Here is a 27776-nt window from a genome sequence, read left to right as displayed (position 1 = left end):
TTAGATGAGATGGGAAGACCTACGCCGGTTCTCATTCTTCTCTTTACAATCTGAAATCACTTTGGGGTTCCTCCTTAGAAAGGGGTTCCTAATCTGAAAATCCTGTGTCTGTAGGTTGCTTTTTTTTTTTTTAATGAATATGGTTATATTCTAGAGTTTGAATGTGATAATTTTGAATTGGTAAGGTAATTGAATTACCTTTCCCCTAACATTAATTTTGCATTTTCGAATTAGTGGTATTGATTTAATTTATTGAAATCATGAATGAAAAACCAAAACCTTGCAGCAGTACACATCATTCATCATTGTCTTTCCACTTTAATAGTTTAGAAAAAGCACATAAAAATGGTTATACTGTCTTACGACATGGACTAGAAAATATCAAAGTACGGCTCCCTTAGCAAGGGTAAGTATGATTTTGTGAACCTTTGTTTCAGTTACTATTGTAATTTTCTTACTGTTGAGAGAAGTTTGGAAGCCATTATCTTATGTTTAAATAACCATTTCTGAAAAGAATAATTTAAAATAACACATTGTGATATTTTAAAGTTTTCTAGGTACTTTTTAGTGACTATGGGCGTAAGTGGGAATATTACTATAGGGCTTGCCTCACAAATGGGATAGCATTCAACAGGTATTTGTTAGGTGCTATCTAGTGCTATGGTACTAGACCCTGGTGGCATATAAAAACATGGTCCTGTCCTTTTGAACCTACTCTTCGAGGGAAGACAATAGAAAACAAAAGCAGAAAAATGATCAATGATGGCGCTTTCTGCGAAGGAAACAAAACAGGAGTAGAGAAAGAAAAATGAGGGTTTGATTTATTTTATTTTTTTTAAGATTTTATTTATTTATTTCATAGAGAGAGACAGCGAGAGAGGGAACACAAGCAGGGGGAGTGGGAGAGGGAGAAGCAGGCTTCCCACGGAGCAGGGAGCCCGATGCGGGGCTCGATCCCAGGACCTTGGGATCATGACCTGAGCCGAAGGCAGATGCTTAATGACTGAGCCACCCAGGCGCCCCAATTTTTTTTTTTTAAGATTTTTTTTTTTTTTTTTTTAAGATTTATTTATTTGAGAGAGAGAATGAGAGAGCACATGAGGGGGGGAGGGTCAGAGGGAGAAGCAGACTCCCCGCTGAGCAGGGAGCCCGATGCGGGACTCGATCCCGGGACTCCAGGATCATGACCTGAGCCGAAGGCAGTCGCTTAACCAACTGAGCCACCCAGGCGCCCCCAATTTTTTTTTTTTAATAAAAATTTGGGGCTTGATCTCACAACCCTGAGATCGAGTCGCATGCTCTACTGACTGAGCCAAGATCTACTTTAATAAGAGTGATCTGGAAAGCTGCTGTGAGATGACTTTTATTTGAGCTAAGGAGAAGGAACTAGCTTCAGGAAGACTAGAGAAAAGCGCATTCCGACGGCATTTGCAGAGTCAAGCAAGAGTTTGGCCCATCAGTGGGACTGAAAGCAGCTGTGGATGTGGTATAGTCAGTGAAGGTCAAAAATGGCTAGAGAGCTTGGTGGGAGCCAGGCCGGGTAAGGCAGGGTAGGTCGTATGGATTTGATCCTAAATGTATTAGAGAACCACTGAAGCCTTTTAAGGTGGGAGTGATACTAAAGCACTTTGCTTTTCTAGCAGATTACTTTGGCCTAGAAGTCGGGAATAGGTCGGAGGGAAAAGCGATACAGAATGGAAGAAAGTAAAACTCTATCTCAAGGATTTGTTTGGATCTTTCTACATCTTTCATGTATATACCAATATATACAGATGTGTACAAATAAATATGGAAATAGAATTGTAGTATTCCTTTTTTTTGTTTTGTTTTTGATTTTGTTTTTTTTAGTAATCACACAATATGGAGCTTGAACTCCCAACTCTTGAGATCACGAGTTGTAGGCTCCTCTGACTGAGCCAGCCAGGCACCCCATCACAGTATTCCTTAATTGAATTATAGTATCTATTCATTGATTTGTTTTAGTAGTACAAATAGTATTTACTGGGTGCTTATTATTCTGCATGCTTTACCTGTAATTTTCTTTTAACTTCTAACAACCCATCCCTTTTCTTTTTAAGATTTATTTATTTCATGGGGTTGGGGGGGGTAGAGGGAGAGGGAGAGAATCTCAAGCAGACTCTTTGATGAGCAGGGAGCCCGTCTCGGGGATTGATCCCGCGACCCTGAGATCATGACCTGAGCAAAAATCAAGAGTCACACGCTCAACCGACTGAGCTACCCAGGTGCCCTTATTTCTGACACTATAGAACAACGGTATCACTTTTTTGTGTCTAGTGTCTTTGGCTTCACATATCTGAGACTTGTCTTTGTTTTTTTCCTATGTATCAGCAGTTTGTTCCTGTTGCTTTTTATTTATTTTCTTTTACTTATTTTATGTATTTATTTCATTGTATGATTGAACTGAAATTTATCTGTTCACCTGTTGATCGACATTTACATTGTTTTCCATTTTTTGGCTATTATGAATAAAACTGCTGTGAACGTTCATGTACAAATCTGTGTGTGGACATATGTTTTCATTCCTCTTGGTTAAATACCTAGGAGTGAGATTTCTGGGTCATACTTTTTTTTTTTTTTTTTAACTTTTTAAGCACTCTCAGGCCTTTTCTCAAAGTGTCTGTATCATTTTATACTCCCACCAGCAATATATGGTTTTCCTGTTTCTCCACACCCTCCTTGACACACAGTATCTGTCATTGTATTTTTAACCATTCTAATGGGTGTGTGCTGGTATATAAATTATGGTTTTAACTTATTTTCCTTGATGACTAGTGATACTGAGTATCATCATGGTAAGACTGGCCATTTGTATGGATTTTTGTAAAGTGTCTGTTTTATCTTGGCCATTTATAATTGAATTGTTTTCTTATTGACTTAAAAACATTCTTCATACATTCTAGATGCAAGTCCTTTCAGATATAGTTGACCCTTGAATAACAGGTTTGAACTGCACAGGTTCATTTACACATGGATTTTTTTTCAGTATAGTGTTTTTTCTTCCTTATGATCTTCTTTTTTTTTCTTTAAGTAGGCTCCGCGCCCAACGTAGGGCTTGAACTCGTGACCCTGAGATCAAGAGTCACATGCTCTGCCAACTGAGCCAGCCAGGCACCCCATGATCTTCTTAATAACATTTTCTGTTCTCTAGCTTACTTTATTCTAAGAACACAGTATAATACATATAACATACAAAATATGTGTTAATTGACTATTTTATTGGTAAGGCTTCCGGTAAAGAGGAGGCTAATAGTAGTTAGATATTTGGGGAGTCCAAAATTATATACAGATTTTCAGCTGTGTGTAGAGGATGGGGTTCAGTGGCACCCCAACCCCCACATTGTTTAAGGGTCAATCTTATATGTATTGTGACTTTTTTCTCCCAGTCTGTATTTTGCCTTTTCATTTTCATAATAGTGGGATTTTGTTTGTTTGTTTGTTTGTTTTTTTAAGATTTTTAAGATTTTGTATACTGGGTGCCTGGGTTAAGTGTCTGCCTTCCGCTCAGGTAATGATCCCAGAGTGCTGGGATCGAGTCCCGAGATGGGCTCCCTGCTCCGCAGAGAGTCTGCTTCTCTCTTTGCCCTTCCTCCTACTTGTTCTCTCAATCTCTCTCTCTCTCTTAAATAAATAAAATAAAAATATATTTTATTTATTTAGGGGGAGAGAGAGAGTGTGCTCACAAATGGGGGGAGAGGCAGAGGGAGAGAGAATCCCAAGCAGACTGCCGGGAGCCTGAGGCGGGGCACAATCCCACGCCCTGAGATCAGGACCTGAGCCAAAATCCATGAGTTGGCTGCTTAACTGACAGCCACACAGGAGCCCCACTTAGTAGTGTTTTTTAAAGAAAATTTGGTTCCTTGTCTAGATGAAATACAATTCTAATGTCTGGGTGCTGGCTTTGGGGTCCAAATGTCTGCTTCAGGTTACCACTTTACCACCTAATAGTTGTATAACCTTGGGCAAATAGCTCTGTAAAGGCCCTTTCCCATCTGTAAAGTAGAGATCATTGTACCTACTCCACAGAGTTGTTATGACAATTAATATAGATAATGCATATAAAGTCTTATGGTACCTGGCATAAAGAGCTCAGTGTTAGGGGCCATTGAATGATTGATTGAAGTTAGTTATTTTAATTAATAATAAAATTTACTTGTTCCCTGGAGCATATTTTGAGTGCTTAAGTGACAGATGCTCTGAACATGTAAAGGTGAATTAGATGTCTTGGACTTGTGAGGGAGAATGAGATCTGTGCACAAGTAATTGTCATGCAAGACAGAACACAGGCTCTGTTTGATATCAGGATGCTGACAGTACCCCTAAAAGCTTCAGAGCCTGACTAATAACAATTCTTACTGGAGTTCTCTAAGGCTGGTGAAAATAAAGTGTAATTTGATTGTCATCTGGCTTGTGAAATTAACAAATCTATAGGAAGAATACTTTTTTTTTTTAAGATTTTATTTATTAGAGAGCGCACCAGCGTGAGCAGGGGGAGGCAGAGGGAGAAGCAGACTCCCCGCTGAGCAGGGAACGTGACGCGGGGATCGATCCCAGGGCTCTGGGATCATGAGCTGAGCCGAAGGCAGATGCTTAACTGACTGAGCCACCCATGTACCCCAAGAATACTTTCTTTCCTTGAGTAGTTACAAGTGGTTAGTCCTAGGGAAAGCTAGAAATAAAATGAGGCAAAATTTAACCTCCAGTACTGTCCAGGTGAGATGCTCTGATGAACAAACTGACTTTCATTTATTTATTTTGCATGTGGGCATGAGAGGTGGGGGGCAAACAGGAGGGAAGGAGGGCAGAGTGAGCTCTCTTAGATCTCACTATGTTCCAGGCATGCTTTGTTCTGGAATACAGCCATGAAAAAGACAACCACGGTTGCTGTTCTTATGGAGTTTATAGTCTAGCAGGTGAACAAAGACATCAAATAAATAATGGCAGTTGTCATAAGTGAACACTATGAAGGTACCTAAGGAATTGTGAAAATCTATGGCAGTGGGATTTAATCTGGTGGGGATAAGTTATGTTTGGAACTGAAGACCTGAGATTTGACCCCTGGGCAATGGTGACTGCCAAGGTTACAGCCTTTCTGGCAGCAATCAAGTTAGCCTCTCCTAGATGACCCCTTCTTTATTCCGCTCTTTCTAATCTAAACGCGAATGAATACCTGTGGACCTACACCATTTCCTCCTGTTCACTACTCAGGTCTGTCATCTTTTTCTGCCTTGTCAGACTGTCTTTTACAAAGTGGATTTTGTCCTGTCCAGAATTTCAATCTCCATATCTCATTTTGATGAGGTATTCTGCCCATCTGTTTGGCTAGAGTTTCTTCTTTTCATCACCCAGCTTAATTTTGCAGCTTCCAAAATCTTAATGTTCTAGATTTTATTTTCTAAGCCTAGTGGTCTCTAGCATATCCCTATTGTTACATTTTTATTACATCATTATGGGATTTCCACTCACAGAGAATTTGTGTAATGTTTTCCCATTAAGATTTTTATTCCCGGGCGTCCGTGTGGCTCAGTCGCTGGGTGTCTGCCTTCAGCTTGGGTCGTGATCCCAGGGTCTTGGGATTGAGCCCTGCATCAGGCTCCCTGCTCGGCGGGAGGCCTGCTTCTCCCTCTCCCACTCCCCTTGCTTGTATTCCCTCTCTCGCTGTCTCTCTCTGTCTAATAAATAAATAAAATCTTTAAAAAAAAAAAATTTTTATTCCCTGTCATTCTTCACATTCTCTTCTTTTCTGCCATCTGACCCCTGTCCTTTGCATCGTATTAGTAATCTGGAAGTTTATTTTCCGTTACTAATTTGTCCTCTCTCTTTTCTGTATTAAAACATAAGTTTTCTGTCTTCTTTGCAATAATACTTAGTAAATGAGCTTAAGGAAGAACCAAAAGGCTTCCTCCCTACCACATAATGCTTTGGACAGATGAACTGACTGAAATCTTTCACCAGGGGACATTACAAAATTTCCTTTGTATCTTTGAAGTATTTCACTTGATTATTGCCAGACTGAGAGAGAAATGAATGGATCACAGTCATTGTTTCATCCCTTTTGAAAGTTTATGATCTTGGTTACAGTGTCGTTTATTTAAGACATTTTCTTTGTAACATTGTGTAACTGCTTACATAATAAAAGCCGGGACAAGGTCCATTAGTCTTAAAACACAAAGGCTATCCAAGTCAAAATAAATTTTTGGTAAATTCATACGAGATTTAAAAGCACAGCAAGTCCTAGAAAAAGTGGGAAATATGCACTACCTTATATTAGATTTACTGAATAAAAATCGGGAGAAATTTACAGTTTTCCAAGAGATTTGAATAGTGTAGGCCCCTAACCTAGATTATTCAGGTTAACCCCTGAAACTCTTATGGTCTCATTTGTTTTATTTTGCTCTAATTCAGACAAAAGTAAGTTTTTGGCTAATATTAATTACAGGTATATATACCTAGCTTTATTATTTTTTATTGTGGTAATATATATATAACAGAATTTGGCATTTAATCAGTTGTACAATTTAGTAGCATTAATTTCATTCACAGTGTTGTACAACAAACCAACACTGATAGCTGTTCCTAAAACTTTTTCATCACCTCAAGCAGAACTCTTGTAACCACTAGGCAATAACTACCCCTTCATCACTCTTCCTCTGATAACTTCTAATCTGCTTTGTCTCTCTAGAATTGCTTAATTCTAGGTACCTCAAGTACATGGAAACATACAATATTTGTCCTTCGGTGTCTGGTTCCTTTCACTTAACATAATGTTTTGGTTTTTAAAATTTTTATTGTGGTAAAATATGCATAACATAAATTTGATTAACCATATTTAATTGTACAGTTCAGTGGCATTAAGTACATTCACATCATTGTATAACTCTCACCACCATTTATCTCCAGAACTTTTTCGTCATCCCAAAGTGAAACTCTGTCCATTAAACAATAATTCCATTGCCCCTCCTCCCAGCCCCTGGTAATCACTGTTGGATTTTTCTGTCTCTATGAATTTGTCTATTCTAGGTACCACATATAAATTGAATAATTCGATTTTTGCCCTTTTGTATTTGTTTCAATTAGTATAATGTGTTCAAGGTTCATCTATGTTGTAGCATGTGTCAGAATTTCCTTCCTTTTAAGGCTGAATAATATTCCATTATATGTATATATACCGCATTTTGTTTGTCCATTCAACCATTCATCAATGGACACTTGGATTGTTTCCATCTTTTGGCTATTTGTGAACAATACTGCAGTGATCATTGGTATACAAGTATTTATCAGAGTGATTGTTGTCAGTTCATTTGGATATATACCGTGGAGTGGAATTGCTCAGTCATACGGCTATTCTGTGCTTTTTGTGGAACTCTAGACTGTTTTCCACAGCAGCATTTTACATTTCCACCAGCAGTGAATGAGGGTTCCAGTGTTCCCACACTGTCTCCAACACTTTTTATTTTTTCACTTCTAGTCATCCTAGCCAGGTGTAAAGTGGTATCTCATTGTGGTTTGATTTGCATTTCCCTGATGACTAATGGTGTTCATGTATTTACTGGTCCTCTGTGTATCTTCTTTGGAGAAATAATCTAATCAAGTCCTTTGCCTATTTTTCAGTTGAATTGTTTGTCTTTTTGCTTTTAAGTTGGATCTTTATATATTCCGGATATCAGTCCTTTATTAGATATTTGATTTACAAATATTTTCTCACCTTCTGTAGCTTGTCATTTCACTTTCCTGATAATGTCCTTTGGTCTACGCCCTACCACCCTGAATGTGCCCGATCTTGTCTGATAATGTCCTTTGATAAACAAAGATTTTTAATTTTGAGAGAGTTAAGTCCCTCCTCATCAGTAATTACTTTAAATATAAATGGATTAAATTCCTTTTTAAAAAATGATTGTTTATTAGCGAGAGCGGGCACGCTCATGCATGTGTGCGGGGGGGCGGGGGCCACGGGGCGGGGAGGGGCACAGGGTATGGGAGGGAGAAAATCTCAAGCAGACTCCCAACTGAGCTCAGAGCCCAATGCGGGGCTCCATCTCAGGACCCTGAAATCACAACCTGAGCCAAAACCAAGAGTCACACTTTCAACCAACTGAGCCATCCAGGAGCCCCTAAATGGATTAAATTCCTAAATCTAAAGACAGAGGTTGACAGAATGGATAAAAATAGAGGATCCAACAAGATGCTGTCTATAGGAGACTCACTTTAGTTTTTTTTTTTTTTTTTAAGATTTTATTAATTTGACAGAGTACAAGCAGGGGGAGCGGCAGGCAGAGGGAGAGGGAGAAGCAGACACCCCCCCCAACTGAGCATTTTTTCATGTGCCTGTTGGCCATTTGTACGTCTTCTTTGGGGAAATGTCTGTTCGTGTTTTCTGCCCATTTTTTGACTGGATTATTTGCTTTTTGGGTGTTGAGTTTGATAAGTTCTTTATAGATCTTGGATACTTGCCCTTTATCTGCTATGTCATTTGCAAATACCTTCTCCCATTCTGTACGTTGCCTTTTAGTTTTGTTGACTGCTTTGCTGTGCAGAGGCTTTTTATCTTGATGAAGTCCCAATAGTTCATTTTTGCTTTTGTTTCCCTTGCGTTTGGAGACATGTCTAGCAAGAAGTTGCTGCAGCCGAGGTTAAAGAGGGTGCTGCCTGTGTTCTCCTCTAGGATTTTGATGGATTCCTGTCTCACATTTAGGTCTTTCATACATTTTGAGATTATTTTTGTGTATGGTGTAAGGAAATGGTCCAGTTTCATTCTTCTGCATGTGGCCTCATTGTGGTTTTGATTTGCATTTCCCCAGTGACTACTGATGTTGAGCGTCTTTTCATATACTTGCTGGCCAACTGTAGATCATCGTCAGCGAAATGTCTCCTTAAGTCCTTTGCCTATTTTCTAATCACATTATTTGATGTTTTCGTTGTTGAATTTTAGGTGTTCTTTATATATTCTGGATATTAACCCCTTATGATTTACATATCTTTTCTCTCATACTATAGGTTGTTTTTTCGATTTGGTGATCGTGTCCTTTGGTGCATAAAAAATTTTAAGTTTGGGGGCTCCTGGGTGGCTCAGTCGTTAAGCGTCTGCCTTCGGCTCAGGTCATGATCCCGGGGTCCTGGGATCGAGTCCCACATCGGGCTCCCTCCTCGGCGGGAAGCCTGCTTCTCCCTCTCCCACTCCCGCTGCTTGTGTTCCTGCTCTCGCTATCTCTGTCTCTGTAAAAAAAAAAAAAAAAAAAAAATTTTAAGTTTGATGTACTCCCATTTGTCAGTTTTTACTTTTTTGCCTATGCTTTTGGTGTCATATTCAAGAAAGCATTATCAAATCCAATGTCCTAAAGCTTTTCTTCTGTATTTTCTTCTAGGAGTTTTATAGTTCTGGGTCTTAATGTTTAGATCTTTAATCCATTTTCAGCTAATTTTTGTCTTATGATACAAGATAAGGGTCCATCTTCATTCTTCTGTATGTGGATATCCAGTTTTGCCAACATTATTTGTTGAAGAGACTGCCCTTTCCCTATTGTGAGTGGTCCTGGCATCCCTTGTCGAAGATCATTTGACTATATATATTATACAAGGGTAGTTATGTATGTGATATTTTGGAAATTATTTTCCCATTGATTATAAATCCCTGAAATTTAGTCATATGGCATCACTCACATTTGGATAACCACCGTCTAGAACTTTACAGCACCCAGGGCGCCTGGGTGGCTCCGTCAGTTAAGTATCTGTCTTCAGCTCAGGTCATGATCCCCTGAGCCATGTGTTGGGCTCCCTGCTCAGCAGGGAGTCTGCTTCTCCCTCTGCCCGCCCCTCCCCCCCGCTCATGTGTTCTCCCTCTCTCTCTCTCAAATAAATAAATAAAATCTTCAAAAAAAAAAGAAAAAGAACTTTGTAGCATGCTGGAACCTTTCCTTGTGCCTCCTCCTAATCACTGCTTGCTTCTTCATCCCTGGAGGTACCCACCTATTGACTAATCCTGTAGATTTGTTTTGTTTTTGAACTTTTTACAAATGAGAGAGTCACAGTTTTTTGGTTTTGTTTTTTAAGATTTTATTTTTTTATTAGAGAGCAAGCCAGAGCGAGAGCATGAGCAGCAGGGAGGGGCAGAGGGAGAGGGAGAGGCAGACTCCCCCTGAGCAGGGAGCCGGACTCGGGGCTCAATCCCAGGACCCTGAGATCACGACCTGAGCGAAAGGCAGACGCTTAACTGACTGTGCCACCAGGTGCCCCGAGAGTGTCACAGTTTATATTGTTTTATGTCTGGTGTCTTTTGTTCACCATTTATATTCTTTCGTGTTGTGGATATTGCAGTGGTTTGTTCTTTTTCATTATTGATTAGAATTCTACTGTAGGATTATATCATAATTATTCATACTCTGCTTATGGTCGTTGGGTTTTCTTTTTTTTCCTTTTTTTTTTTAAGATTTTATTTATTTTAGAGAGAGAGAGCGTGCAGGGGAGTGGAGCAGAGGGAGAGGGACAGAAAGAATCTCAAGCAGACTCCCTGCTGAGTGCAGAGCCCCATGTGGGGCTCCATCTCATGACCCTGAGATCATGACCTGAGCTGAAATCAAGAGTCCAACACTTAATGGACTGCGCCACCCAGGCGGCCCAGGCACTGGGTTTTCAAGTTTAGGGTCGTAACAAATAACGCTGCTCTGATTATTTGTGTGTATATATAAGTTCATATATCTATACACATTTCTTTTGGGTCTATACTAGGGAATTGAGTTTGATTTCAATAAATTGAAAAATTTATTGAAATAATTGTAGATTCATATGTACTTGTAGGAAAATAATAGATCCCTTGTATCTTTTACCTATTTCCCCAATGGTAACGTTTTGTAAAATGTTACCTGACTTCCTGACTCATGGGCATGCGTGCTCTCACTCTTTCTCTCAAATAAGTAAATAAGGTCTTTAAAAAAACAACTGTAGTACAATACCACAACCCGGATATTGACATTAATTGCATCCACAGATCTTATTCTGACCTCCCCAGTTTTACTTCTATAAAACGGATTTACCTTTTAAAGAGAAAACAAGGTGGTTTAATTTGTAGAGTCAAGAGTCATTCACTTTTGATTACAGTACTCAACATGCAGATGACATTTACTGTGGCACCTTGCCACTTCCCTGGGACGTTTAATCCAGACAGTTACTCCTGGGCAACTTTTCTCCGTGTATCTTCCGGCACTTGCCAACTCTCCCTTCTTATAATGATATGTAAACTCTTATCCAGACTAACTGGGTCTTTAGTTCAGTCGAGTCACCGTAGTACAGTACAGAGCCATTGATTTTTTTCAGCTGATTTGATGTATTTTGAACTGCACATGAAAAATATCCTATTATTTGACCTATAGGTGATCATTCCTTAAGGTGCTTGAGAATTCCACAGTGTCTTAGGGTCACCAGTTTTCCCTGGACAGTTTTAAGAGACATAGAAGGTTTGTTAAGTCTTCCTTGGCCCTGAGTATTCACTCCGAAAAATAATTTATTTGAATAAAGTTTTGATACATTTGTTCTTTATGTCATTCTGCAGGCTCAAAATGAACAATACAATGATATTTGTTTTGCTTATACATAGTGAATTTTCGTTAATAAAAATTATTACTTTTGTAAAGGAAGTTACTAAAATACGAGCACGTAAATTAGATGTAAAAATTCAGGGTATTTGAATCCCAGGAAAACAGGAGTTTACTGTGGTTTAGATGTCAGGCTAATTGTACATGATAATTATTATAATTGGCAATGTTTCTTCCAAAGATTGAATTTTTGCTAAATTTTCATATATATATATTATATGAAACTCAGTATATATATGAAACTTCATATATATATATTATATGAAACTCACTAGCTTGAGTTTCCCCTTTCTCTGCCTTCATTTCTGTTGTCATCAGAAGGGAATTTTTTTTTTTTTTTTTTTAAGATTTTTATTTATTTGCGAGAGAGAGAATGAGAGGGAGGAGGGTCAGAGGGAGAAGCAGACTCCCCGCTGAGCAGGGAGCCCGATGTGGGACTCGATCCCGGGACTCCAGGATCATGACCTGAGCCGAAGGCAGTCGCTTAACCAACTGAGCCACCCAGGCGCCCCCAGAAGGGAATTTTTAAACATTTTTAAAATAGTTCTTTCCCTGTAAGTCACCCCAAACACAATCATTTCCTCCAGTTTCAAACATAAGGGAACCTGGCTCAGACAAGAATGATCCTTGTTGCACGTCCACGGGCTCACGTGTTCTCCTTTTTATTCTGAGAGGCCCCAGCTCAAACAGCTTACAAGGTTAAGGGCTACTCTGTTTGTTCCCAACAGAGCTAATCCCTGCTTTAATAAATAGAGGTCTACAATTCTTTTTTGAACATGCCTTCAGAGTGGAGATCTTTGGCCATGAGCTCTTCTTTGACATCATCAAGTGCCCACTGGCAATCTGTTAGCTCTAGAACTTTCCACTTTGCCTTGAAAGCTTTGTTGCTCTCTGTGGGCATGGCCATGGCTGCTCCAGTCATCTTTGCCTGGATTGTTTTTTTTGTTTGTTTGTTTTTTAGATTTCATTTATTTACTTGACAGAGAGAGAGCACAAGCAGGGGGAGCAGCAGAGGGAGAGAGAGAAGGGAGATTGAGAGCCCGATTCGGGGCTCAATCACTGGACTCTGGGATCATGAGCTGAGCCGAAGGCAGACGCTCAACCGACTGAGCCACTCAGGCGCCCCTGCTTGGATAATTCTTGACTGGTTATTGGCTTTATTTTGGCCCAGAATGAGAGAATAAATGCTCTGAATCCCAAATACATAGAAGTACCAGGATGTGGCATTTACCCAGATGCAGCTAATGCGAATAGTTGAATTCCTTGCTATAGCATAGCTTAAAATAGGGTCATTGGAAATAGGACTTTGGTTGTAACAAAGCCTGAGCATGTCATGTTACCCATTCACTAGTAAGAATAATTGGGAGGACATTTGTTAAATTCCCTTTCACCATGTCTGTGAGCATAATGATATCAGTCATAAGAGAAGGTAGTAGTGTTTTCCCTTTATTTTTTTGAAAAATCCATCCTTTGGGGTGTTTTCCGGAGGACTCTGCTTTGTATTAGGACTTCATCTGTCAAATACTTGCTCCTGGGTGAGTTTCTTGTCACTCTGCAGCAGGATGGTGGATCATGCCCACAGAGAGGGTGATGATAAACATGGGCAGGAACACCCAGAGGCTCACATTGGAGTCGAGCTGCAGCTCCTGCCATCTTTTTTTTTCTTTTAAGATTTTATTTTATTATATTTTTTTAGAGAGAGAGGTGTGGAGGGACAGAGGGAGAGGGAGGGAGAATCTTAAGCAAGCTCCATGCTCAGCGTGGAGCCAGACTTCGGGCTCGATCTCACAGCCCTGAGATCATGACCTGAGCTGAAATTAAAGAGTCAGGCACTTAACTGACGGAGCCATCCATGCACCCCGAAAGATTTTATTTTTATGTAATCTCCACACCCAGCGTGCAACCCTATTGCAGAGTTACATGCTCTACTGACTGAGCCAGCCAGGCGCCCTTCCTGCCATCTTAATTTATTGAGAGCCAGCCTAGTCAGGATTGCAGGCCAGGCCCTCAGCCTGGGCATTACCTTCTCCCAGAGCTGGCCCTGGCTGTGCTGTGGCCTCAGGCCTAGTGTGCTGCCTTCAGCTGGGCTGCCATTTTATTTTATTTTATTTTATTTTATTTTATTTTATTTTATTTTATTATTTTTTAAAAATTTATTTGAGAGAACGAGCAAGCGCTGGGTGGGGGGTGGGGACAGAGGGAGAGAATCTCAAGCAGACTCCTCGCTCACACAGGGCTCGAACTCATGACCCCGAGACCATGACCTGAGCTGAAAGAGTTGATGCTCAACCAACTGAGCCACCCAAAGTGCCCCTGCCATTTGATTTTAAATAGTTTCTGAAGTTTATAGAGTTCTAAAACAGTCATCAAGATTCCCTGAACTCTTGCTTGTTCTAAACCATCTGTATTAAAACCACATATTGAAGTGAGAGGTACTAAACCTAGGTTTTTTTTGACCACTCCAACCTTCCTTGCCTCAGTGAAAAAAAAATCAAGCTATAAGATAGTGTATACCGTATGAATTCATTTTTATAAAAACACGAAAACTTATTTATCACTGCCTACTCTATCAAATAAGTACTCAATAAAAATTATAGCATAATGGTTGAAATGATTGAATATACAGTAAAAACAATGGATATATATTATATAATTGTTTAAGAGTGGCATTTTTTTTTTTTTAGAGAGCACGTGGGTGTGCACACACACATGTGGTGGGGGGGGGAAGGGGCAGAAGGAGAGGGAGAGAGAATCTAAAGCAGGCTCCATGGCCAGCATGGGGCGACAGGGAGCTTGATCTCACTACTCTGAGATCACCACCAGAGCCCCCACGAACCCCAAGTGTTGCACTTTCTTATTTATTTATAAGTGGTGAGAGAGAGGTGAAAATGAAAATACTTTGTAGCTATAGATAGAGCCGTGCAGGAAGTCATAAATTCAGCCATTTCCTGAAATAATCTCATGCTGCTAAGAGATTTTATTATCCTTTTGCTCTGAAAGGCAACATAATAGTTGGGATGTATCATAAGGAAAAACTGTCTTCCATAGTTGAGGTATATAGAGCACAATGGGGAGGGGCGCCTGGGTGGCTCAGTTGGTTGGGTGCCTGCCTTCAGCTCAGGTCGTGATCTCAGGGTCCTGGGATCAAGCCCCACATAGGGCTCCTTGCTCAGCGGGGAGCCTGTTTCTCCCTCTCTCTGCCCCTCCCCACCACTTGTGCTCTCTCTCTCCCCTTTTCTATCTCAAATAAATAAATAAAATCTTATAGAGCACATTGGGACACAATTCCAAAGCAAATGGCTCACCGCAGCTGAGAGAGCTCAGTTGTAATGACAGATGAGTGATGGCTATCTTACTCTTGCTTGAAAACAGCCTGCTTAAGTACTGGAATGGGAGATACACTCACTGGACAGAGACCTTTTAGGTGAGAAATAGAGAACTTATCCTTGTCCTAGGGAGCTCATAGGCAAATGACTTTGCGAGGTTACAGTTAGAGTTCTCGGGCTTCAGTTGAATTCATTTTTAAAATAAGGATGGGGGCACCTGGGTGGCTCAGTCAGTTAAGCGTTTACCTTCTGCTCAGGTCATGATCTCAGGGTCCTGGGATAAAGTCCCACATCGGGCTCCTTGCTCAGCGGGGAGTCTGCTTCTCCCTCTGCCTCCTGTTCCCCCTGCTTGTGCTCTCTCTCTCTCTCTGACAAATAAACAAATAAAATCTTAAAAAAAAAAAGAAAAGGATGGGGGTGCCTCAGTGGCTCAGTCAGTTAAGCTTCTGACTCTTGGTTTCAGCTCAGGTTGTGGTCTCTTAGTTGTTGAGATCGAACCCCCCCATTTGGGCTTAGCAGGGCGTCTGCTTCAGATGCTCTCTCCCTTTCCCTCTCCTTCCCCCTCTGCCTCTTCCCCTGGTTGTTCCCCCCTCCCAATAAAGAAAGAAAACCAACTAAAATAAGGATGATAATATTATTCCTGCTTAAAAGGTTGTTATAATAAAAACTACTTAAAAGCATCACTGATATTTTAAAAATACAGATTTAGATATGTCATATAATGTAAATTCTAAATTTGCTCATTGTAAGTAAATGTTTATTGAACATTTAAGTCAGGGACTGTGCTAAATGTAATTTTTAAATATTTATTTTCTCAACAGGTGGTACTTCATTTGGTAAAACAATTTCAAAAGGGTCTGCAGTGAAAAATCTTCCTTCCTTTTCTCCCAGCCCCCAGGTTCTTTTCATTGTTTTCAGAGAGATTTTATGCATGTATATATATACACACACATATATGTATCTGCTTTTTAAAGTCACAGATGGTGGCCTATTATATAAACTACACCCCTCTCTTTCTGAGTACAAAGTATTTCGTATCTTTATGTCATTTGATACAATAGTAGTTAAGATAGGTACTCCTGTTATCTCCATTTTATAAACAAGAAAGCAAAGACCTCTCTGTTTCTTAGTACCTTGTCCAGGGACACATAGCTCGTCAGTCATAGACAGGATCTACTTCCTAGGTATAGAGGGAGTTATTTTGGTACCACTGATTGGACTTTTTTTTTTTTTTTTTTTTTAAAGATTTTATTTATTTATTTGACAGAGAGAGAGACAGCGAGAGAGGGAACACAAGCAGGGGGAGTGGGAGAGGGAGAAGCAGGCTTCCCGCGGAGCAGGGAGCCCGATGCGGGGCTCGATCCCAGGACCCTGGGATCATGACCTGAGCTGAAGGCAGACGCTTAACGACTGAGCCACCCAGGCGCCCCCTGATTGGACTTTTTATCTTGAAACCATTTCAGACGTACAGAAGAGTTGCAAGAATAGAATAAAGAATTGCATATACTCCTTGACCAGAGTCTCCATTCAGGTTTCTGCGGCCGTCTGGATAATGTTGGCAAAAAGAGTTAAGCCGGGAGCACACGTTGTTCTAGTTGTGCTGTCTTGCTAGCCTCCTTCAGTCTGGAACTGCTCTTAGGCTTTCTGTAGCTTTTGTGACCTTGATGTTTTTGGTGATCACAGGCCGGTCGTTTTTGTAGACTCTCTCTCAATTTGCTGTTGTCCTAGATTTCTTCCCAGTTAGGCCAGTATTATACACTTTTGGTGCGAGTATCACCAGTTATGTTGTGTTCCTCCCAGTGCATCCCGTCAGCTGGCATACGGTGGCGATTCGTCCCACGACTCCCGTTAAGGAAGGAGAAAAAAAGCAGAAGAGGGGAAAGTAACATAAACTAGTTTTCATTTCCGTGGGCCCAATGTTCAGCAAATATCTTTTCTTTGTAGCATCCTGGGGGAGAAGAGGTTCTGCTGGAACAAGCTGGTGCAGATGCAAGTGAGAGCTTTGAAGATGTCGGCCACTCCGCTGATGCCAGAGAAATGCTAAAGCAGTACTATATTGGTGATGTGCATCCGGTAAGAACGAGCTGAGCTAGGAATGCTTACAGAGACGGAGCTGCTGAACAGCCACAGAACACAAGGAGGGGGAATGAATCATTAAAACGGAAACTCATTGAACCCAGCCATCAGGCTACATATTCTCCCAAATCCTTTTGCCCGCTGTGCCGAGATACAGCTTCTTGTATGTAAAGCAACACCGGTAGTTATCTGAAAAGTTAAGGGAAGTGATTTTGGAATTTTTTTTTTAATTGATTTTTGTAATGCAATTACATCTCTACCTAAAAGAATGATTTGGTGGTTCTTGGAAATTCCTTGCTAAAGGTGGTAACTGTGGACGTTCTAACAAGGGACCCTGATAGGCCCAGAGTTGGGGCAGGGAGAGCATCTGCCTTTCTACAGACCTTGATGTCTCTCAGAGAATTCTCTATTACCAGAATGTATTCTCATGGTCTAAGGTTAGAAACAAGCACATAGTGCCCAGGGTGAGAATTCATTTGGATATGACTTAAAATATTATTTGTTTTCCTTTTTTAACAGAATGACCTTAAACCTGAAAGTGGTAGCAAGGTAAGAAGTCATCTCTTTCTCTTATGTGTTTCAAGTGTTTATATTTCTATTTACGCAAATAGAACGGCTTTTAAAAAAATTAACAAGAGAAGTGTTTACTTTTCCCCCCAAGCAAAAATCCTGTTTTTTCAGGAATTTGGGCTCAGTGCCATCTCAGGAAAAAAGAATAACTGAGTCTTAAACAGTAGGAAACATTTTGTTCATGCTTCTATTTGCTTAAAAAAAAAAAAAAAAGGAAATTCTAAAGCCAGTATGGTTTTGAAAGAAATTAGTTTATGGGTTCAGTGTAGAAAAGTATTTCTTATTCTTACATTAAATAGTACAGGTGATAACAATTCTGTGTTGGAAAAAATCATTGGAAAATTGATTTTCGCTTAAAAGTCTGAGGAGTTACAGATTGAAGTAATTGACTGGAATGGGCCTTTCTGTCCCTGTTACCCAGATTTAATCCTTTTATCGTATAGGCTCACATAGGCCTATACTCATTTCATTTACTCAGTGATACAGCAAAAATGAAAGAGTAAATATTTGAAAAACTTAATGTGCACTGCATAACATACCAGGCACAAAATATGAAAGCCTTTTAGCTTCCCACAAGCGGGGCTCTTCATTTCCCTTATTACTTCAGGCTTTTTCTTGACTTTCTCCTTCAGACCGCTATCAGGTTACCCTTTCACTTAAAGGGACAGCAGTTCAGTTGCTACCAGAACATCATTGCTTGACAATGTCGGCAGTCTGTTGCTGTGCAATCCAGAGTGTTTGTGGAAATTAACTCTTCCGTCTTGCTACACTCTGCTATTCTGAATTGTTGAATTGTTTATGAAGGGGGGTGAAATGATTCTTTTAAATGCTTCCGGAGCACTGTTGGTTGGTCTGTCTTCCCCCTCCTAGCACATGTAATGAAGGTCAAGTTTGAGCTGTGCGTGGCCTTGCTGAATATATTGGACCTGTCTAGAAGACATTGGTCTTGGTTAAAGTAAACATTTAATTCAAGGGATATTCCCATTTGTGCCAGAGATACACGTTGTATCTAGGAGCCATAACCCACTTTCACACATCAATCATGAGAGCGCCTTTACTAAAACAATAGAAAATATTTTGGGAATTATAATTGTCTAAAAGTCTACAAATTGCTTCTCGTTGCTATTTTTCTTCCTTGGTGATTCAGTATGTGGTGAGGACCATTCTTGGGAATGGAGAGTGGTGTTTTTCAAATTCTGTCCCTTGGACCACCTGTGTTGGAATCCCTGGGCATGTTTCTGAAGTGTCTATTTCCTGCTTCCACTACTACTGATTCATAGTCTTTGGAGGTGGGACTTGGGAATTTGCATTTGAAGTAGCCCAGGTAGCCAAGCACCAGGCTTTTTGCTAAATGATGTGCCCATCTTTCCATTTGAAAACTTGGGGAACTTTAATTTTCTTCTGTAGAAAGCACTGTCTACCTGGTATAGGCCAAAGAATGAGTTAGAGATGTCTCAGCTAAATTAAATCTGTTGAGCCTTGGACTTTTTGTAAGAGATACAGAAAAAGAAACCCTTTCAACTCACTGAATTCTGTACTAATTTAGAAGTTTCCAAATGTAGTTTGGCCCCTAACTGGTATAAACAGTGGCTAAAGGCAGTATGTTCAAAGGTGTTTTCCTTGTGTCTCTTGTACCCAAAGGACGGTCTCCATTAAGTGGAGAGTAGGTTATAGAGTGTTTCCAGTCATGCTGCTGTATTTTAGGCAGATCAGGCAAGGAAAACCTTTGGCAAAAATTTCAAGGCCATCTACATAGGTTTTCACAGAGCTATAGTCCAACCTGATTTCGGTTCCAGGAAGAAAGTCCTGGTCTCTCAGATTTATTTCTTACAAAGATTTTAAATAAGCACTTCTGTATCTAGGATGTAGATGTCTCCTTTCTTAATTTTTCTTCACTCACCATGGAGTAAAGGATGTAAAATTCATTTCGTTAATACTTTCTTTTGGTTACAGGTTCCTAAACCTCTACAAAGAAGTGATTTTTTTTTTTCTTTTTTAAGCCTAATTAAGAGGTGACTTCTGCCTCAGGGGACAGAGTTTTCATTTCCCTTCTCTTTCTTTTCCCTTCCTTCATTTCTCCACTTCTCTCCTCCCCCCACAGCTTCCCATCTCTTCCCTGCCTGAAACTACTCACCCCCGCCCCGCCCCCAGCAAAATTTAAAAAAAAAAGCCACTGAGAATGTGCTATTCCAGAGTAGAAATCAGAAACCTTTCCCCAGTTTTTTGGCAACTACCTTCCCCACTCCTTTTGCTACAACAGAGGTAAATAATTGATGGTCACCATTGTTTTCTTGTTAGATTGATAATGTCTGAGGTCCAAGGCCCTGAAATAGTACAAAACTAAAATGCAAAAGCTTAGAAACTACAGATCTGGCAGCAGATGTTTTTCTCACCTGCTTCAGTCGTAGGTAATGGATTAGAATTACAAACCTTTTTGTCTCTGTGAATCTCTTCCTCCCTGGAATAGTCCCCATGCTGAGAGCCATCAGTCTTCTATTCCTACTTGAGTGAACATTTTTTTGGTCTGCTTTGGATTATGGAAACTCAACTTAGAAACACTTGGTGTTGGGGCGCCTGGGTGGCTCAGTCGTTAAGCGTCTGCCTTCAGCTCAGGTCGTGATCCCAGGGTCCTGGGATCGAGCCCCACATCGGGCGCCCTGCTCCGTGGGAAGCCTGCTTCTCCCTCTCCCACTCCCCCTGCTTGTGTTCCTGCTCTCACTATCTCTCTCTCTGTCAAATAAAATATTTTTTAAAAATTTAAAAAAAAAGAAAAGAAACACTTGGTGTTTTCTGTGCCATTTTGCCTGCCTGTCTACTGTAGAGCGAGTAAGCTAGACACATTTGTGGTCCATGATGTTTCTCTTTGGATGATGCGTCCACTTGTGGGTTCGTTGTTTGAGCTGCCGGCAGTTGAGGAGATGAGGTACATACACATGCTAACCTGGCAGAAGTAGTCAGTACCATTTCATTCGTTTATTCAGCAGATACTATCTAGGTGACAGTTCAGCGGCTCCAAGTATCATTACAATGAGCAGACTCATTAACCTGACCATTTTCCCATTTAAATTTTTGAATGGGTAGTACACGATGTACATGGCAAAAAATTGAAATAGTGCAAAAAAGTGTACTTTTATATATACGTTTTATATATAAATAAAATCTATCCTTTATATATAATTATGTTAATTGTATATAATACATAAATAATACATATTTATATATATATTTTACATATATATAAAATGACTCCCTTCCATCTCCAACTCTCAGTCTCCCAGTTCTCCTTCCTCAGAGGTAGCCAGCTATCATTTTCTTGTTTTCTCTTCCCAAGAGATTCTATGCATTCATAAATATAAATGGGTGGACAGACAGATCGATCCATTGATCAATCAGTTGATAAGCAGACCAACATCCCTTCCTTAAAAAAAAAATCACATACTGTTCTATACCTTGTTTCTTTTTACTTAAAATTTTTATCTTAGTGATTGTTCTTTTTTTCCTACAAGAAACCCACTTTTTCTTTTAAAATTTTTATTTAAATTCTAGTTATTTAACGTACAGTGCAGTTAGTGATTGTTGTTTAACAGTATCCCATAGACAAGAATTTTGATGAGATGGCATTTGCCGTACGTAACAGGATTTGATGTGTTTTTTAAAAACAAATAAGAGGGGTGCCTGGGTGGCTCAGTTGTTAAACGTCTGCCTTCGGCTCAGGTCATGATCCCGGGGTCCTGGGATCGAGCCCCGCTTCGGGCTCCCTGCTCAGTGGGAAGTCTGCTTCTCCCTCTCGCACTCACCCTGCTTGTGTTCCCTCTCTCGCTGTCTCTCTCTCTCTGTCAAATAAATAAATAAAATCTTTAAAAAAACAAATAAAATTGTGGGGCACCTGGGTGGCTCAGTTGGTTGAGCGATTGAGCGTCTGCCTTCAGCTCGAGTTGTGGTCCCAGGGTCCTGGGATTGAGACCTGCATTGGCTCCCTTCTCAGTGGGGAGTCTGCTTCTCCTGTTCCCTCTGCCTCCCCCCTCATGCTCTTTTTCTCTCTCGTTCTCTCTCTCAAGTAAATAAATAAAAATCTTTTTAAATAAATAAATAAAAACAAATAAGGTTGTCTCCATAAAGGCTTAACGTGTTATTTAAACTTCATTTTTTAAGTTAAGAATTAACTTTTGAAATCAAGTAACCTCCATGTATGTTAGAAGCAATCTATAAGTTGCATTTAAAAGCAGATACATATTTTTCTTCCTGATGCTACTCACTTTTGTTATACAATAGTTTTCTAGAACACATACATAATAATCAGTTTACCTTCTCTTTTATGGGAGAGAAACTAAAAAGAATACACTGTTTATAATTATGTAATGTAGTTACTTAGTTGCATCATACCAAAAATTTCCTTCAAAGAATTGTTTAATATTCCTGTCATACATAAAACCTAGTTCATTAATGTTTGGAATGGTTATGCAGGTGCCCTTTAGCTGAGTGGTGATTGCTGTTTACCAAATAATTTTGCATGGTTGATTCATTGTTCCTGATTTTGTCTAACATTTCTTTTTTGAAACATACTATTTTGAAATAAAGCATAGAATGTAATGGCAAAATCCCTCTTGTAAAACAAAATATCCATTGCTGAGGCATCTCAAGGATTAATGTCTTCTCATAACGCTTTATTTAGAAATAGTGTGTAGTTTTGCATAAGAAGGTGTTAGAAGGATAAGGTAACATCTTTTTCAAATTAGTCCTCCAGTGTTAGAACAAATTTTTCACTTCTTTGGTCCCAGTAGAAATTACTCTGTGAATGTTGAAATTTTTTCTTCAGTGATATCTTACATATGTTATCACAGTGGGTTCTCGAGAGAGTCATACAGAAATTTGTCTTAAAGGGTGTTTTTCATCTTTGAATTTTGTCCTTATATGCAGGGAGATATTTTTTACTTGCCTGGGCTGACTCTAGGGATGATACATACTTTACAAGACAGTAATTATTAATACACTGGAGCTTCTTGAGAAGCCTGTCCTCAAGATCCGCACATGGGGGCCGCCTGGGTGGCACAGTCAGTTAAGTGGCTGCCTTCGGCTCGGGTCATGGTCCCGGGGTCCTGGGATCGAGTCCCACATCGGGCTCCTTGCTCAGCGGGGAGCCTGCTTCTCCCTCTGCCTCTGCCTCTGCCTCTCCCCCTGCTTGTGCTCTGTCTCTCTCTCTCTCTGACAAATAAATAAAATCTTTAAAAAAAAAAAAAAAGATCCGCACGTGGCCATGTCATAGTTGGGACTATAAAATGTTGAAATCATGTATTTTAATAGTCAAACTTTTTAGATTTTAAGAAATTAATACTGAAATTCATATTGTGACAGTTCATGCTATAAAGTCCATTGTATTATGGGGGGGAAATCCTTTCCAATGGTGTTTGAAACCAAAAGTTCCAAAGTTGTTTTTTCATAAGTTACTGGCCACATAGAAACCACAGTGTTCTAAATAAAAAGCTGCAAAAACTATCGGACCACCCAAATACTCATGAGCTGCACTGAAGGTGTCATGTGGCTAAAAATCCACTTTTTCTAATTTTAAATACTTGGAATCCTCTTGGAATAGCAAGCATCTAATTTAGGAAATAAAACATAAGCTCATTAAAAAAAAAAGGTCCTTATACACTTGCAGTAGGTTTCCCTTCTATTTAAATCTCTGAAAGTCTAAACTGTTTAGGCTGAAGGTTCACTTTATAAATGCCCTATCTATATACTTTAATGCATCATAATCATAATTCTGGTGCATTGTTTCCTATGTTTATGTTCTGTTGACAGAGTACACTATTCCTTAAGCATGTGTTTTCCCACGTTTTTTCAAAAATGGTTTTCATGGTGAAACCATGCCCACTGACCCCTAAATCCTTTCATGTATGTTTGCCAATTACTACGTTTCTTTGTCATTCTCTTAACCATATCAAAGAGAGTCCATACTTATGGTACAGTGCCTCTTGGAATCATAGTATCTAGAAGAGCATATCTCTGTATACCAGGTATAAGATAGAAAAATCTACATGTGGGTAGTGCTCCTTCAGTCTTTCCAGACATGGGAGAATAGTGTTTCCTTCTCTCTAACCTTTAGAAGGCTGCTATTGTAGATTTTGCGGAAATGCCCTTGGGCCAGAAAATTGTGTTGAGTTAATTAAATATGGCTTTAGAATTAGAGTTTATCTGGTCTGAACCTTTCATTTTATAAGTGAGGAAACTGATTTAGCTTTGAACTTGAAGGCTGTAGATAGTTTCAGTTATGAGCAGCTTAATAAAAAGGCTACTCAGATATTAGGAAATATTTCCTTTTACCCTACAGAGTCCGTGTTTATTTATTTATTTTATGAGGGAATTAACACCTTAATGAACCTCGAACTTAAGAAACCAATTTATTCAAACAGTTCATTTCTGTTAATTTTGAACTAAAATCAGAGTAGGCTTAAAACAGTTTAGTAGTTCGGAAGTGTAGTCCAGAAACATGCATATTAATTACTTGGTAAGGCTTTTGGTAGAAGAACTCTGGATTTAATCTGCTCTCTTGTAACTGAAATCATATAGTATTGCAATTACAGCCTTCCATGCCAAAATTGAGCAATCCCTGTTCTCCTGACCAAAAATCTTGCATGTAAATTAAGATGTGGGCAAGGACATAACCAGCCAGATATGCCTGAACACACAAAGGGGTAAGTTAAAGTCAATCATAAACTGTAGGAATTTCACTTAGGCATCCATTAGATTGAGCACAGAGCTTTGGAGTGGAAATGGGAATTGGGGAGCTGTGCATAGAAAGAATGGCAGGGTGGGGGTGAAGGAAGGTTTTGTGTGAACAAAACCTTTTCTTTTTAATTTTGTTAAATTAAAAATAATGTACTTGGCTACTTTCCAAACTTGGCTGAGGTACTTGGCTTCTAAGAGCAGTGCCTTAAACAACTCTTTCATTATAGTTGATTAAAAGTGGAGTCACTGTAGTTTGGCATTTACTTGGCTGTCAGTGTCTTAAAGAGAGGGTCCACTTCTTTCTCTTCTCTTTCCTCCAGTGGTAGGGAAATTGGTCTTTTTGCCTCCAGGGATGGAATGATCTTAAAACAGGAATTGAGGTACTTAGTTTTTTTGTTTTGTTTTGTTTTTTAAGTGTTTTTAAAATTTTTTATTGCTTATTAGAAACTATTACAGTTGGAGCATATTATGGTCTTCTCTCTGGTCTTTCTCTTTCTTTTCTCAGTTGCTTTCTGCATTGTCTGAGGTTCACTCCAGTTAGCACACATCCCAGGCTTTTAGTTGTAAAAGAGGCTAAAGGTTTGAAATCTAGAGAATCCAGTAATATGAACTTTGGCTTTTACTATGATTACAGATTAAACATAACACATACATTACTCTATAATGCCTTCATGTAAGCCTTTCAAATTGTCCTAGTTTTTTTAATACTGACTGTACATTTTTTGTTCCAAAATCATTGGTATATATGTGGATAAAGCATAAAAGACCATGGACATTTTCTTGATGAAATTCAATTATTTCATGGCTACTATAGTGGAATCTTTTATAAAGCAACATTATAAGTTAGTCTGACACACACACTACCATAACTACTACAACCACCACCTTCCAAATGTATAAAACATTTGCTGTATTTCTCAAAGATCGACTAGTAATATGTTTTAATTAACCTGACTGATGATATTCTAGTAGAAATGTCCCAGATAGCAGTTAATCATCAAGGTCTCAAAGAAGTATAGTAGTTTGTTTATGTGCTTTATCTGAAACTTTTTATTAAAAGTTTTACTTGCCTGTAGGCTAATTTCTTTTGGGTTTGGGGCATGTATTCATTTGCATGGCAATGTTTGGGTATATGAAATTAAAACTCATTTCATGATCTGCTCTAAAGTATCTAGACCAGTATGTAGGGTTTTTGGAAATTCTTGGTGATTACTGAAAATTGTGGTTAAACAGAGTTAATATTCTGTGTTCACACCCTAGCATACTTCTACATATTGGCAAAGAGGATATTTTGGGCAGCAGTAACCTATGCTAATGGGGTTGTCCTCTGGCAGTAAGTTAGCAGGCCTTTTGTATATACAGCTAATTAATGGACTCTAGAACTTCATTTGATATTTACTTAAATTGGATTTAAAAATTTTAATAACAGCTTTATAAGATATAATTCACATACCATCCAATTTACCTCTTTAAGATGTACCAGTCAGGGGGTTTTAGTATATTCATAGAGCTGTGCCACCATAATCACAATAATTTTGGAACATTTTCATCATTCCAGAAAGAAACCTCATACCATTAACAGTCATTCCTGTTCCCCTCCAACTCCTCTTCCCCTGTTGCCACCCACCCCAGCCCTAGGGAACCACAGATCTACTTTCTGCCTCTAGATTTGCCTATGCTGAACCTCTCATACAAATGGATTTCTGTAATACTTGTATAATATGTCGTGTTTTGTATCCAGCTCCTTTCACTTAGCATAATGTTTTCAAGGTTCATCCATGTTGAAGCATGGATCAGTACTTTATTACTCTTTATTGCCAGAAATTTGCTTTTAAGGTTATTTTGATATTTCCCCCCGCTTAATTCCATTCTTCCCATTTCATTGTTAAATAAGCCTTAGGCTTTCTAATCATAATTATTATGATTTCAGAGAGTAACCAGTTCATTTTTATAAGCCACAAAGCAGTCATCTGCATGCTCTAGAGCATTTCACATTTGATCTTTTTGACACAAGTTTTGATTTTTTAAAATACGTTTTCAGAAAATGTGGTCTTTGCTGCTGCCAGTGGCAAGCCCGGCTGAACTAGGCCTGTCGTCGTGACTGCAGCTCGTTCATTTCAGTATAGTTTGTATCAATGGCATTTTTTTTTTCTACATCTAAGAAAGTTTAGGCCATTTTTCTATGCTTTCCTTACTTGTTCTTCACTAGGGAGTACCAGCATGTTATCAGAAATAGAATTCTTGGTCCTCCCAGTGCATTAGGTTTATAAACATCAAATTGCATGAAAGATGAAGTTCTGTTATTAGCTGCAAAGTTTATATAGGTATTCAGGAAGATTTACATACTTATTAATCTTCTTTGTTTCTCTTGGTAACTTTTGAATATGCATCTTCTTCAGGACCCTTCAAAAGATGCTCCATGCAAAAGGTTAGTATACCCTTAATGGACTTCCTTATGTTCAACATAATGTCTGGCCAGAGGTTCTTCCGTAAATATACATGTATAACATAATTTAAGAATACAGTTTGACTTGGGAAGAAAAGTGGGGAATATAGTCAAGAGTATTGTGAAAGTATTCTATAGTGACACATGGTAGCTACACTTGTGGTGAGCACCGCAGAAGTATCGACTTGTCCAATCACTGTGTTGTACACCTTAAACTAATGTAATATTGTATTACTATATTTTAAGTATATGTTAACTACATTTCAGTTTTTAAAAAGTACAGCTTAACAACTAACTCTTTTTTGGCCAAAATTACTGCAAATTCAGTGGTTCCTTACCATTAGCAAAATTATTTTTGACAGTTAGAATCGTTTTGAGTAATCTCAAAAGTTCATGCTTTGAGTAATTTTTAAATCATGTTGTGACATAATTTGGAATCACATTTGGTGAGAGGCCAGTGCATGGACAGCTAACTACTGTTAAGTCAAGCCAACAGTCTCTGCAGCTCAGCCCCGCTATGCAACTTCCACTTAAAACTTAATCTCATTTAATCCTCACAACCACTCTGTAAGGTATGTGCTATTATTGCATTTTATAGAAGGAAAAAATATGCATTGCTTGCATATTCAGGGATTTGGGGTTTTTTTTTCCAAAGGTTTACTTCAAATATCCCTTGCCGTGGTTTTAGGAATATAATAGTATGAGCTCTGGAAGGTATACATTTGCCTCAATTTAATTTGAGGTGAAGGACAGAGAATTTAAAAAATTTAAACTTAAAGGAAACTATTAATAAATTCGCCTTCCTTAGTATTAAGATCTTATGCTCAGCCAAATACTCTGGAAAGAATTTGAAAACACAAGCCATAAACTTGCAGCAGACTTAGGCTACACATAGCACTTGTTAAGAATTATTATGCAGGGGCGCCTGGGTGGCTCAGTTGGTTAAGGGACAGACTCTTGATTTCAGCTCGCGTCATGGTCTCACGTGTAGTGAGATTGAGAGCCCAGCATTGGGCTCCGTGCTCAGTG

At 39.2% G+C, this 27776-nt stretch overlaps 1 protein-coding gene and 1 pseudogene across 4 annotated transcripts in view; one reads left to right on the top strand and one right to left on the bottom strand.

The window, feature by feature from the left end:
• Positions 1–27776, top strand: part of CYB5B (cytochrome b5 type B) — a 49498-nt gene that overhangs the window by 3326 nt on the left and 18396 nt on the right. For 3 of the 4 annotated variants that reach the window (XR_013444423.1, XM_036087025.2, XM_036087009.2), the window contains exons 2-4: positions 16874–17002; positions 17525–17554; positions 26701–26729. Coding sequence is in view for 3 of the 4 variants with exons in the window: in XM_036087025.2 (XP_035942918.1) it covers positions 16874–17002; positions 17525–17554; positions 26701–26729 (188 nt within the window). In the remaining variant the exon portion in view is untranslated. Of the gene's footprint in view, positions 1–16873; positions 17003–17524; positions 17555–19528; positions 20314–26700; positions 26730–27776 lie in introns of those variants that run through there. The other variant, XM_036087036.2, reaches the window with a different exon arrangement.
• On the bottom strand, positions 12346–16734 carry LOC118532467 (ER membrane protein complex subunit 3 pseudogene; annotated as a pseudogene).

Source organism: Halichoerus grypus, chromosome 15, assembly GCF_964656455.1.
Source record: "Halichoerus grypus chromosome 15, mHalGry1.hap1.1, whole genome shotgun sequence".
NCBI lineage: Eukaryota > Metazoa > Chordata > Mammalia > Carnivora > Phocidae > Halichoerus > Halichoerus grypus.
This window is presented reverse-complemented; position numbering and strand designations above follow the sequence as displayed.